General features: G+C 39.5%; 2 protein-coding genes across 2 annotated transcripts in view; both read right to left on the bottom strand.

The window, feature by feature from the left end:
• LOC149832585 (putative protein arginine N-methyltransferase 6) overlaps window positions 1-8,802 on the bottom strand; it is a 40,656-nt gene extending 31,854 nt beyond the window's left edge. The window contains exons 1-3 of the mRNA XM_090014592.1: window positions 8,427-8,802; window positions 3,198-3,263; window positions 3,007-3,075 (exon numbers count right to left, since the gene is read on the bottom strand). Coding sequence (XP_089870718.1) covers window positions 3,007-3,075; window positions 3,198-3,263; window positions 8,427-8,657 — 366 coding nt within the window. The 5' untranslated portion in view covers window positions 8,658-8,802. The remainder of the gene's footprint in view (window positions 1-3,006; window positions 3,076-3,197; window positions 3,264-8,426) is intronic.
• A 3,996-nt stretch (window positions 8,803-12,798) lies between these two features.
• LOC149832584 (uncharacterized) lies at window positions 12,799-14,049 on the bottom strand. The gene is made up of 2 exons (XM_090014591.1): window positions 13,819-14,049; window positions 12,799-12,990 (listed from the first exon to the last, which is right to left on the bottom strand). Exons 1-2 carry the CDS (start codon window positions 14,038-14,040, stop codon window positions 12,904-12,906), a joined length of 309 nt encoding a protein of 102 aa, XP_089870717.1. The 5' UTR covers window positions 14,041-14,049; the 3' UTR covers window positions 12,799-12,903.
• Window positions 14,050-14,275: the final 226 nt, after the last annotated feature.

Genomic DNA, 14,275 nt, shown 5'->3' with positions numbered 1-14,275 from the left:
ATATGATCCATGGATGAGCGCAGATCTTTTTGCTAATACAGAAGAAACATGTCAGACAAATTTTCCTTCCTTCGGCTTGAGTAGGGAGTTGAATGACTCACAGATGCATGTTAAATTATCTTCAGTTGAGCCACCCCCAGTAGAATGCTTCTCTGGACAAATATACACTAGACGGGACAAAAATACAGAGCCGAGGAACGTGGAAAGCATCGCCAATGATCCGGCTCAAAGACCGTCACGCATTAGGCATCCTATTCAACGATGGGTGAGTTATGAGACCTTTTCCCTTGATTTACAGTTGTTTATGTCTCAGCTCACAAAACAGGATGAACCCACTTGTTTTAATCAAGCTCTCCAATCCCGTCACTGGACTGAAGCTATGAATAAAGAAATGGAAGCACTTCATGAATGCCAGACTTGGGAAATAGTACCTCGGCCAGAAGGAAAGAATGTAGTTGGCTCAAAATGGGTTTATAAAACAAAGTATAAGCTTGAAGGAAGTATTGACAGATATAAGGCGTGATTTGTTGCTCGGGGATTCACACAACAATATAGTGAAGACTACGATGAAACTTTTAGTCTGGTAGTCAAAATGGGTACTATTTGTGTCATCATATCCCTAGCAGTCGATCGAGGATGGAGCCTTAGCCAGATGGATATTAAAAATGTATTCTTGCATGGAACTTTAAAGGAAGAAGTGCATATGGAGCAACCTCCTGGTTATGCCGAGAAGGATCCTACTATCTGGGTGTGCAAACTAAGGAAATCTCTGTATGGGTTGAAACAAGCGTCATGTTCTTGGTTTGAAAGTTTCTCTATGCAAATTCAAAGTTATGGTTTTAGAAGATGTTCTCTGGATCACTTGCTCTTTATTTACCAAAAGACAGACATTGTTATACTTCTTCTTATATATGTTGATGACATTGTGATCACTGAGAGCTCAGATAATCATGTGCAAGACGTGAAGCAGTTTTTAATGAAAACTTTCAAGATGAAAGAATTAGGGGAGTTGAGGTACTTTCTTGGTGTGGAAGTTGACAGACAACTAAGACATATTGACACTCATGCAACAAAAATACACTCTTGACCTTCTGAAAAGAACCGGGATGACGAATTGCAAACAAGTCAGCACTCCTAGTGTATTACATCAAAGGTTGAGCTCTGAAGATGGTCATCTTTGTGTCAACCCTACAGCGTATAGAAGCCTCGTAGGGATGTTACAGTACTTGACCTTTACCAGACCTAATATAGTTTATGTTGTCAATCAGGTATCCCAGTTTATGCATGCTCCAACGGAGGGTCATATGGAAGTTGTGAAGCGCATTCTACGCTATTTAAAAGGAATTGTAGGAGATGGACTTGTTTATCGCAAGAACGATAATCTGCATAGAGGACATGAACTCATCACTTATACAGACACAGATTGGGCAGGGGATCCAGATGAGAAACGATATGTCTCTGGATATTGTGTATATATTGGACACAATTTAGTGTCCTGAAGCAGCAGAAAACAAAAGAGCGGCACGATCGAGTACAAAGGCTGAATACAGGTCGATGGTTGCAGGCACGACAGAAGCCACATGGATTAGACACTTATTGAGTGATCTTGGGGAGACAATTATTCGATCATTTCTTCTATGTGACAATCAAAGCGCAATAAACATTCATGTAATCCTATCCAGCATAGCAGAACGAAGCACATTGAGATTGATCAACATTTTATACAGCAGAAAGTCTAGATGAAGGAGATAGAACTACGTCATGTTCGAACAGAAGATCAAGCTGCAGATTTGTTTACCAAGAGGCTAACAGGACGTCAATTTTGGTTATTGAAGAGCAAGTTGTACATGCTCCAAAATCACGTACAACTTGAGGGAGGGTGTTAAAATATAGTATGTGTATGGATCTGGATCCAGATCTATACGCATGTTAAATGAAACACATGCACAATATTGTTTCATTAATGGCATTCTTGTAATACTTCTGTAATTAAAAGACTCATTGTATATCTGCTTCTTTATAAAGCTTAGGGCTTGGAGGTCGAGCGACGTGCGCCGCCCCCAGCCATTGTCCATCTCTCTCTCTCTCTCTCTCTCTCTCTCTCTCTCTCTCTCTCTCTCTCTCTCTCTTCTTGTTTCCTGTGCAAGTTGAACCACACACACATACGAAATCTCATAGGATCATATTTTTTTGAAAAAAAAATAACTTTTTAAGCATCAAATATTTTTTAAAATTATAGACCGTTGATTTTTGAATATTATAAAAACCTAACTTGGTGTTGGAATCGGACAATCCAAAAGTCGATTCCCACAAAATCAAGCATGTAGATCACATCTGTATGGTCATATTTTAGAAAAAACTGAAACAATCTTTCCAAAGTTCGGTAGGCACGCGGTTGGCACAAAAAAGCATCAGGCACCTACTCCTTACTCGTATATCCATTATATATAATAATATACATTATAATTATAAGTATATTATATTCTAAGTTGTTAGAATATGAGTGCAAAGGATGTAGATCTAAACTAAATCATTAGAAGTGTACTTATTCATCCTTTCTTTCCGTGAAATATATGTATGAGAATCTTATTACTCTTATTCGTCCCTTAGGCTTATGTTTCTAAAAAAAATTCTTCTCAATGATTCATTATAATTTGATCCAACAGGGATTTATATTAAAAATGTATGTTTCTCGGGAGAAATAGAAGTATTGCATATTTATTTCTATATCTTAGTTAGGTTAGAGCATTTGATATGTAACAAGCAGGCTTCTTTGGATTTCCCTAATTTTGATTTCTCCAAAGGCAAAAGACACTATTTGATCTTTTTTTTTTATCCTGCACTGTTGCTAAAGGGTTCCTGATCATGTATGTATGTGATGTGCCTTCAGAACTCTTAGCACATAACTGTGCAGAATTCATGATTATTGCACAACCAAGATGCTGAGCTATGTAGGCAGACATAAAAATAACTGAAATATTAATGACAAGAACAATATGGCTTCACCTTCTTGGCACCAGCAAGAGCACAGAAAATAGACAGAATGCCTGTCCCACAACCTACATCCATTACAACCTGTAAATAGAATTTGTTTCAAAAGCTAATGATTTATATCCAAAAAACTCAAGACTATGATAATCTTTATCTCAAACAAGGGCAAAAAAATTGGCCAATGCATAGGGAGAAATCAATATTACTTTGCCTTCAATACTACTTTGATGCTGCAATATTGCAGCCCTGTAAGTTTCAGTCCGCACACGATCCTGCAGCATATCCCACTATTTAGCAATTTATGACACAAAATAGCAACTATTTCAGAAAAAAAAATGACACAAAATGGCAGCAAGAATAGGTAACGTTATGTGATTTAAACCAACATGAATCACTATAATTTTCTAAAAGAAAAAATGATTATATAACAAAACTCCAGCTAGTGCATGCATGCCTAATGAAACTGGAGAAAATAATATTAAGAAATACAAAATGCAATCACAGGTGAAGTTAGAAGAAAAAAAATTGTCAGAATCCAGAGCAAGCAGTGCATAAAGAAAAGGGAAACTACACTTAGGAGGCCATTTAACTATCCACCCAATTGGAGTTTGATAGGGGTTGTTGCATCGATTGTAAGGTTATACCGGGAGAAAGTGTAGCTACACAACATAGAGTCTTAATTTTAGATCTTAGAATTAGACAATGCCGCAAAAGGGATAGACATAGGATAGATCCTAGAATTAAGTGGTGGGCACTGAAAGGAGCTAAACAAGGAATGTTTGTAGAGCGGGTAGTTGATTGGTGTCTCGAGGAGGATTCAGAATCTATGTGGAATAAGATAGCGGGTGGCATGAGAAAGGTGGCTAAGGAGGTATTGGGTGAGTCCAAAGGCGGTGCACCGCTAGGTAAGGATACATCGTGGTGGAACGAGGATGTCAAATTAGCTATTAAGGTTAAAAGAGAGTGTTATAGAAATCTAAGTAAAAGTCGTGATAATGAGATTTTGGAGAAGTATATGATAGCAAAGAAGGAAGCTAAAAAAGTAGTTCGGAACGCGAGGGATAAGGTATATAAGGAGGTTTATGACAAGTTGGATACCAAAGAGGGTGAGAAAGATATTTATAGGATTGCAAAAATGAGAGATAGAAAATCGAGGGATCTGGGTATGGTTAGATGTATCAAAGATGAAACGCAAAGGGTTTTAGTCAAAGATGAGGAGATTAAGGAGAGATGGAAAGATTATTTTGATAAGCTATTTAATGAAAGTCATGCTCAGGATCTTGGAGACTTTTTCATTCCTTTTCATGAGATGAATTGTGACTTCATGCGCAAGATTCAAAAGAAAGAAATTGCAGAGGCTTTGAAGAAAATGAAATCAAGAAGGGCAGTTGGCCCAGATGGTATACCTATCGAGGCTTGGAAATGCTTGGGAGAGAAAGGTTTAGAATGGTTGACAAATCTTTTTAACAAGATTTGGCGGACAAATAAGATGCCTAATGAGTGGAGGAAGAGTACTTTGGTGCCTCTATATAAGAATAAGGGTGATATACAAGATTGCACAAACTATCGTGGTATAAAACTCATGAGTCATACTATGAAACTTTGGGAGAGGGTGATTGAGTCTAGGTTGTCATGATATCGGAGAATCAATTTGGTTTTATGCCTGGAAGATCTACTATGAAAGCTATACATCTTCTTAGACAACTTATTGAGAGAAATAGAGAGAGGAACAAAGATTTGCATATGGTTTTTATTGATTTGGAGAAGGCTTACGATAGAGTACCTAAGGACGTTCTCTGGTGGACAATGATGAAGAAAGGTGTTTCTCTCAAGTACATTAGTATAATTAAAGATATGTATGAAGGAGTAGTAACCAATGTCCGCACTTGTGGAGGGGTGACAACCAATTTTCCTATAACAGTTGGGTTACATCAAGGATCTGCTTTAAGCCCTTTCCTATTTGCTTTAGTGATGGATGAGCTTACGAGATCAATTCAAGAAAATGTGTCGTGGTGCATGTTGTTTGCTGATGATATTGTTTTGATTGATGAGTCTAGAGCTTGGGTTAATGCTAAGTTAGAATTATGGAGACAGACATTGGAAGCAAGAGGTTTTAAGTTTAGTAAGAGTAAGACAGAATACATGGAATGTCGATTTAGTAAGCAACGAAATAGAGATGGGAGTATAGTGAAGCTTGGTGAGCAAGAAATACCGGTGGATGATTCTTTCAAATATTTGGGATCTATCATTCAAAAGTATGGAGAAATTGATGGAGATGTAAATCATAGGATAAAGGTTGGGTGGATGAAATGGAAGAGTGCAACTGGAGTGTTGTGCGATCGTAGAATGCCATTGCGGTTGAAGGGAAAGTTTTATAGGACGACTATTAGGCCCGCTTTACTATATGGTACGGAATGTTGGGCTGCCAAGAGACATCATATTCAAAAAATGAGTGTAGCTGAGATGCGTATGCTGAGATGGATGTGTGGAAATACGATAAAAGATAAGATTCGGAACGAGAAGATACGTAAGAAGGTAGGCGTTGCACCCATTGAAAATAAGATGAGAGAGAATCGTTTACGGTGGTTTGGACATATTCGACGAAGGCCTAATGATGCTCCAGTTAGAAGGATGGAGGAATGGGAAAATATATTAGTTAAAAGAGGTCGGGGTAGGCCTAGGAAGACATGGATGGAGGTGATAGGAAAGGATATGAATGCTTTGAACCTCACCGAGGACATGGCATTGGATAGAAATGAATGGAGGAGAAGGATTCATGTGGAAGACCCAGAATGATTTTCTTTGTTGGTTCATATCGCCGACCCCAATTGTTTTGGGATGAAGGCGCAGTTGTTGTTGTTGTTGTTGTAGCAGAAAAACTAATTACTGAGGAGCATTCACATATAAGTTGCAGACAGTGAAAAACCCACAGAAAAAGCCCAGAGAATACAGAAGCAACTAATCTTTTTCTGATCCAGACAGTTAGTGATGCAGTTAAAGTCCCAATAGGCGCTGTCTTGGCATTAACATAAATCTGCCCGAAATTAGTTTGGAGCACTAACTCAAACAGCAGACTTACAGAAAGGAAGTGGCAATGTTCTTGATTGACATTTGCTGTAAAGGTTGCATGTATTTTTTGTAGAAGCAAAGAGTTGCTCACACTATTAATATGCAGAATCATCTTTTTCTTCTGATTGGTTCACATGACATATGAATCAAATGTAGGGATTTGCATATCAAGGTTCCAAGTTTCAATCATAGTCAAAAGAGTTACAGCACAGGTTGCAAGATGCTAGGTGATACTTCTATGCTGGGTAAGTTCGTTAGAACTCTGGAGCTGCCCAGTGTGACAAGTCACTAGTTTCCACACTGCCAACCATATGTGAAATCCAAAATAAACCAGTCGTGTTAATAGAAGTCCAGGTGTGTGGGTGTCTGTAGTGCATATATGGAGAATCATATATGACTATGCTGGATAGTACCATACTCTCTAGCAGAAAATCATTGGTGTAAGCTTTTTATGTACATTGGTGCTACTATTCAACCATCAAGAAGAATCATAGAAGGAACCTAAACCTGTCTAGGTTTTTATGTTGTTAATCGAGAAATTAAATGCTTACCTTTTAATAAAGTTATAGATGGCAGAAAACAACTTTCAGGTTTTAATTTTTCAAATTCATGACTGTGTAAGGGAGTAACATGTGACTAATATAGGAATCTGTTACCCACAATGTTTTTTACAGAGGGGATATATCTTTTTATGGTTACTGATGTTTCCTTCCAATGATTTTGATGGAAGTCATTTCATAGCTTTGTTTTGCTAATGTGGATTTTATAAAAAAAAAAATCAATCACAAAAGTTTTACAAACACAACTTATACACTTTAGGGTCAGTTTGGTCCCTAAAATCCTTGAAACTTGATCACCACCATCATAAAAATTTGTTGCTTTGCAGATCTTCTAAAAGCAAGAGGAATTGTGGTGACTCTTAATGGTATTTTCATCCTTGAAACCTGATCGCTGTCATCATAGAAATCTGCCCATTTGTAGTATCTTCTAAAAGCAAGAGGAGTTGTGCCCATTGCATAAACAAAGTTGACCCTTGACATGCTTATCTTAGTTTCTCAATTTGGTAAATCAACAAATTTAACTCATTTTAAGTTCTCATCATATGTCAATCGACAAAGTAAATATTGGGTGGTTTAGCATTTTAGTAGATGGCAAACAAGATGAAGATTTATTCTATATTCTTTCATGGCTAGATATTTCAGCAAACCTTTGCACTGGGTAAGGACTGAAAATTCAGAACTTTAGTATCACCAGACCCATTAGCTAAGTGTTCCATCATTCACAGACTCACAGCACACAAACCGTTTAAGACTTGTCATCAAGAAGAAGCAACAGAACTGGCATGATGATGTTACAAGGTTCAAAGCAGTTCCAATCACCTGTCTCCGAAATACAGGAACAGATATTGACATTATTAAGCATGAGTTTTGGTGTGGGTGTCTTGAATTTTGGACAAGTTCCAATCCATGACCCGATCGGGAAAATATTTTGGTGACCGTACAATGGAAAATTTCAATGAAGTTTGTGATGGTAGTGGAGGGATCGGGCTGTTAGGTACCGAGACCGGAGTCACCACAAACCTCTCCGATGGTGAAGGGACGAAGCCTCCGTGGTATGGACTTGATTCAAACAATGTTCATAGTTCATACCTCATAACAACTTCAGCGCTAGATTAATTGGTTCCACTCGAAGATTTAGTTGCCACATTCATCTGATATTGCTCACATAGGTTAACTGTTGGATCACACATATAATCAGTTTTGTTGAGTTCTTTCTCATGTTTACCGCAATGGGCAGTGCCCATAAGAGTAGTGCTAGTTGTATAACTTGTGAGAGTGAACCCAGCGTCTTGTTTTCCACTCTTAATTATAAGATTAAGGATCTAAAGTAGAGGTTGCTTCCGTCCATGGCATTTGAAGCTAGTGCCAGACCTAGCTTATAGCATCATTGCACAGGCCATGATTTTTAACATATATTAAAGACCCACTCTTCACCTCCGTAAAGAGCGTTAACTATTAACATGCTGCATCAAATAATCCCCAGCAAAAAACACAACAAGAATTAAAAGTTTCATCAATGGATGACATCACCATTAACCGGACTTTCCTGTTTCTCACTAGGACCCTCTCAAACATCAATGACAAGAACGGAACCGAAAAGGTTCGTACATAAATACCCACCGATCATCCTATCAATAGACGAATAAGAAAGCGTGCATGTAAACCAATATCATAAAGGTTAACCACAAATAGGCACAAAAACTTTTAAGAAAAGGGCAAAAATAGCGAGAACAAAACAGAAACCATAGGTCTTGAGATAGGCCGGATGCAATATTACGCAGTGTTTCTTCAGGTGGGTGGCCGTACCTTGATCATCTCTTCATGGACACCAAGGTGGGAATAGGCGTGGAAGTAGGCGTCGTCGTAAGGAGTGGCGGCGTGAACGGGGATCCCCTCTCTTACGGGAGGCCTGTGCCTGAGATCTCGAGCATTTCGGCCGTGCTTGCGGAGTCTGTCCCTGTGGGCGAAACCCGCCCTCCTTTCGGACGGGCCGTGTTTCAGGTGGCCGTTGCTCGAGCCACTGGAGCTCGGAAGCATTGGGGATGGAGTGGGTGGAGAATGGAGAGATGGGGAGGGAGTGCGGTGAGTGGGGATTAGGGAAAGAAGAAGCTCTTTTGCTCTCCTCCCCCCGTTCTTTCTTTTGAATTCAGTCAGGAGGAAGTAATCTCTCTCTCTCTGGTGCCAAACAAGGGTTTGTCGAGAGTCAAGACTTCAGATCTCTCTCTCTCTCTCGCTCGGATGCCAAACAAGGGTTTGTCGAGAGTCAACACGTACTTCCTTTTGAAAATTTATGCTTTTATTATAAAACTTGCATATATGAATGAGTATTTTTGGTAAAATTCTTAAATGATGTATCTAAAGGCACAAGTTTTATCTAATATTTTTGTTGATTGTTTCTTGACTCATGCTTTAGGCATTAAGGCATTTCTTGAACACATTCACATCTTACATTTCACGGATCATTTCTTGCATCCACTTTTTACTCTGGTGATTGTGGCTTTGACAACATGCACAGGTAAAAACTGCCTATGATTTTTTATAGTACTTGATTGATGTCTCACCAAGAGTTATATAGCCATTGCAGCTAGTACAAGAGAAATTAGCAACTAGATTAAGCCTTCAAGATAAAAGATTTACTTATCAAGAGAGTTTGATAAAAGAAGAAGCTTTACCACGGCGGGTGTGTTCGCCAGCATAGCGTGGTTGTGAGGGTGCCCAGATAAAAGCACCTGATCAAACCCCACTGGCACACGGGTATGTCTGTTGCTTTCAGAGGTGGGCCACTTAAGGCAGGGTGGTCATGGAGCCCCACCTGAGGTTTTCCTCACTTCAGCCAAGGTTTCTCGTCATTAAAAAAAAAAAAGATGAAGCTTTCATACTGGAAAACTTTCATTCTTATTACCAACGGGGGGCTCCGCATGGTTGGTAGGAGCAGTATGTGCACGCCTCCTTGGGGTGGGACGTTGCAGGTTCAAAACCCAATGCTACTGGTGGGGGTCTGCCTAACAGTAGCTTGCCTTTCAAAGAAAAACTTTCATTCTTATTTATATAGATCCATCTCTATACTGTTTCATAAAACTTAAAAACCTAATCCATCTGATTGAAGGTGTAGGATGGAGAGAGGTGAGAACGAGGGAGAGAAAGATGTTTTCCAGGTGGGCACCTTGACTCGGGTGATCTAGGAGAGGGCAGCAATATGGCTTCCAGCTCTGCTAATGGATCAAAGGTAAGATCTTGGTCAGACGTGGTTGATCACAAGTGTAGAGTAGAATGATCAGAATAAAGGTTTTGCTTCGATGATGTTAGAAGATATGAAAAGGAGAATGGAGTTCAGCTACATTTTTGAGATCCTGTCAAGGCTGTGGTCAGGCATCTCCGAGATCAAATTCTGGTCTGGTAAAAATAGACTATTTTTTATAAGAGTCAAGAAAGACGAAGACATGAGGCTGATTATGAGGAAAGGGGCCTGGAAAGTGGCCGGAAGAACGCTGATCCCAAGAATGGCGTCTCCAAATGACATCGACTGTTCCGTTGTGGGTTCGGTTACCGGATCTGTCGGTAGAGCTTTGGGATGAGAATTTTTTTAAAGGTGTTGCAAAATTTCTGAAAACCGATGAGCGCACAAGGAGGCAAGATGGGGGTAGTTTATGCTAGAATATGCATTGAAGTCCCGAAATGTAAATTTTAATCAAAAATGAAAAAGTGATGAAGCAAAGTATCGAATATGAATCGATGATATCTTTTTTATAAAACATGTGGTTTCTTTGTATAATAAAGATGGGAAATGTGTTTGATCTGCTCCATCCAAGGAAAAAGATGGTAAATCATCTGAACAGCAATGGCATCAAGTGAAACCCAAGAGAGTTTGGAGAAAGAAAGGAGATAAATCAAGAAGGGAACAAAGTTCCAAACAAGTTTCACGTGTGGATGAAGATGGCGTGAAGATTTCAGAGATGGAGGCTGAGGTGCCTGAGATCAGCATTAGAAACCAGAATATCCAAGAGGATCCCGGTCTTGTTCAAGGTACGCATGTTTTTAGAGTGACATGAATGTGACTGCATGGGTTTCCGGTGATATGACTATAGTTGGAAACCGAAGCAGGTTATATGTTCCCCCCCCCCCCGAACAGGGCAGTTAGCTACATCTCATGATCGGGGGTCCCAAAGAGCACCACGTATGTAAGCATGTGCGTCTCGTATCCCCATGTTTGTCAGCATTAATTAGCGTTGGAGTTTGATGCGATTGCAAAGACTTAAGTACCCTCTCCTCCATTGGTGCAAAAAAAATGACGGTTCTTGAAAAGGAGTGGTTGTAAAGACTTAAGTGCCCCGAAGATGATTATTTAAGACCCAGTCTCTGCACTGGAGGATTATCCGAAAAAGAAATCTCCCCTGGAGGAGGCCATGAACATCAACCCTCTTACTCTCTCTCTCTCTCTTCTATTTCTGCTTCTGTGCACATCCATTAGAAGATCATACATTGCTCCATCAAGCACCGACTGACCTGCACATTGACTGTTGTAGAGCCTGATTCAAAGTTTTTACCCTTACAGGAGGAGGGTTTGGGGGCTCATCCCAGCGTGGGTAGCATCATTCAACTCTCACTCACTCTCTCTCTCCCTTCTATTTATGCTTTTGTGCACATCCATTAGAAGATCATACATTGCTCCATCAAGCACCGACTGACCTGCACATTTACTGTTGTGGAGCCTGATTCAGAGTTTTTACCCTTACAGGAGGAGGGTCTGGGGGCTCCTCTCAGTGTCGGTAGCATCATTCAACTTGAAGAGTTGTGGAGTCTGATTTAGAGTTTTTACCCTTACAGAAATGGGGGTCTGAGAGCTCCTCCCAGTGTGGGTAGCATCATTCAACTTGAAGAGTTATGAAGTCTGATTCAGAGCTTTTACCCTTACAGAAGGGGGGTCTGAGGGCTCCTCCCAGCGTGTTCATGGCCTTTTGCCCTTACAGGAGGGGGGTCCGGGGGCTCATCAACCCTCTCTCGCTCTCTCTCCCTTCTATTTCTGCTTCTGTGCACATCCATCAGAAGATCCTACATTGCTCCATCAAGCACCGACTGACCTGCACATTGACTGTTGTGGGTCCTTACTGATGAGCTGCCTCTAAATTTATTCGACTCTGGGTCCTTACTGCACTTGAAGTTGAGTCGTTGTATTTTTTGTTATTCGGTGGGTGGTGAGGCCCTCCTCTACTCTCTCAAGACTCTTAGCTTGGGCAATCTTTCTTTTGATGATTACAACCACAATCATCAAAAGAAAGATTGCCCAAGCTAAGAGTCTTGAGAGAGTAGAGGAGGGTCTCACCACCCACCGAATAACAAAAAATACAGCGACTCAACTTCAAGTGCAGTAAGGACCCAGAGTCGAATAAATTTAGAGGCAGCTCATCAGTAAGGACCCACAACAGTCAATGTGCAGGTCAGTCGGTGCTTGATGGAGCAATGTAGGATCTTCTGATGGATGTGCACAGAAGCAAAAATAGAAGGGAGAGAGAGAGAGTTAGAGGGTTGAGATTTCTCCAGTAAGATCCGTAGTCCTTGCTGCTAACTCTTTACATTTGCAGGTTGTTTCTTCAAATGATTATAATAATGACAAATATGCGAAGGAGTTCAGTATCAATGTTTCTAATGCGCTTGCTACTTGTCCTGCTCGGGTTTTGCCAACTCCTCATGTGAGTTAATCATATGTAATTTATTATTTTGTTCATTATTCTCACTACAACAAAGCAGTAGATTAGTGACGACCACATTCCGTCGCTAATCCGTCGCTAACCATGTTAGCGACGGATTAGCGACAACGCGGCGACAGTATGCTTACGTCGCGAATATTTCGACGCTAACTGGCGACGGAATAATTCCGTCGCCAAGTCCGTCGCTAATTGCGACGGAATAACGAGCGCTATATTCCGTCGCCAATCCGCCGGTACTAAACGGCGACCACGGCGTGGCGACGGATTTAATTCCGTCGCTAAGCCGTCGCTAGATTAATATGAATAGCGACGGAATCATCCGTCGCTAATCCGTCGCAAAAACGAAAAAAAATCAAAAAAAATTTATTTAAAAATTAATTACCGAGAACTGTACAATTTATATTTCTTGTACAATTTATATTTCCTGTAAATAAAAAACAAACCACACAAAAAAATTCATATAACAAGTATCTATAATAATTAATCGTTCCACCTTAAAACTAAGAAGTTTAATTATTTACAATTCAACAATTACAATTAGGAAAAATAAAAAAATAGAACTTCTTCAACACAGTCCTCTAATCATCACCAAGATTTTGTGCGTCTTCTTGTTCATTGTCTTTATCTGTCCCTTCAGCTCCACTACCCTGATTATCGCTAGCAGCCTACAAAAGAAAAGAACAGTCAGTATTGATAAACAAAATATAATGAAATAAATTACACACTATATGTGATTCTATCATGTGCTCATGTGTGATCTAAGGCAATAAAAAAACTCTATATGTGATTCTATCATGCTCATATGTGTGCTAAGGCAGTCAAAAAATTGAATATGTGATTATAGCTTGTTCATATGTGTTCTAAGGCATATAAAAAAACTCTATATGTGATTCTACCATGCTCAGATGTGCTTTAAGGCAGGCAAAAAACTATATATGTGATTCGATCATGCTCGTATGTGTGCTAAGGCAGTAAAAAAATTGAATATGTGAATATAGCATGCTCATATGTGCTCTAAGGCAGGCAAAGCCAAAAAATTTATATGTGATTCTATCATAAATGATATATAACATGTTCATATGTGTTCTAAGGCAGTTAAAAAACTCTATATGTTATTATAGCATTTTCATATGTGTGCTAAGGCAGTCAAAAAACAGAATATGTGATTATAATATGCTCATATGTGTTCTTAGGCAGTAAAAAAACTGAATATGTGATTATAGCATGCTTATGTGTTCTAATGCAATCAAAAAAACTTTATATGTGATTCTATCATGCTCATATGTGCTCTAAGACAGACAAAAAGTTAAATATATATATATATATATGTGATTCTATCATGCTCATATGTGTGCTAAGGCAGTAAAAAAATTGAATATGTGATTATAGCATGTTCATATGTGTTCTAAGGCATCTAGAAAAACTCTATATGTGATTCTACCATGCTCAGATGTGCTTTAAGACAATCAAAAAAACTATATATGTGATTATACCTGAGAGGGACCTGGAATCGAAGATCCCCTATCCTGAACAGCGGCCTTGATCTCATTTCGGAGAAAGGGGGCGACGGTGTATTGGAAGTAGTTATTCAGTGATTCATTAATGATCTCGCGTACATCATCACCGGAAAGAATAGTCGGCTGCTTGGAGCTTATGTCGGCGCAAGAAGTTGGTGAGCCGTAACTGGAAGAACCAATAACTGGTGAAGTGTTCATATTACTCCCAAACCCGAACACGCGACCTTTTTGGGGTTCACCTGCTGCAGTCACCCATGCTGTAGGATCAAATGATGGATGCTGAGTAGCGTCTTCGCCATATTGCTCTACCATTTGTTGCTCATATGCCTCCTACAAAATAATGTTTAAAGTATTCATTAATAATTAATGATAACATTATGATGACTTGCATATATATTGCAATGATTATTAATAGAATTAATACATACCGTTG

The sequence above is a fragment of the Nuphar pumila genome, chromosome 7, assembly GCF_984573655.1.
Source record: "Nuphar pumila chromosome 7, dmNupPumi1.hap1.1, whole genome shotgun sequence".
NCBI classification, from domain to species: Eukaryota; Viridiplantae; Streptophyta; class Magnoliopsida; order Nymphaeales; family Nymphaeaceae; genus Nuphar; species Nuphar pumila.
This window is presented reverse-complemented; position numbering and strand designations above follow the sequence as displayed.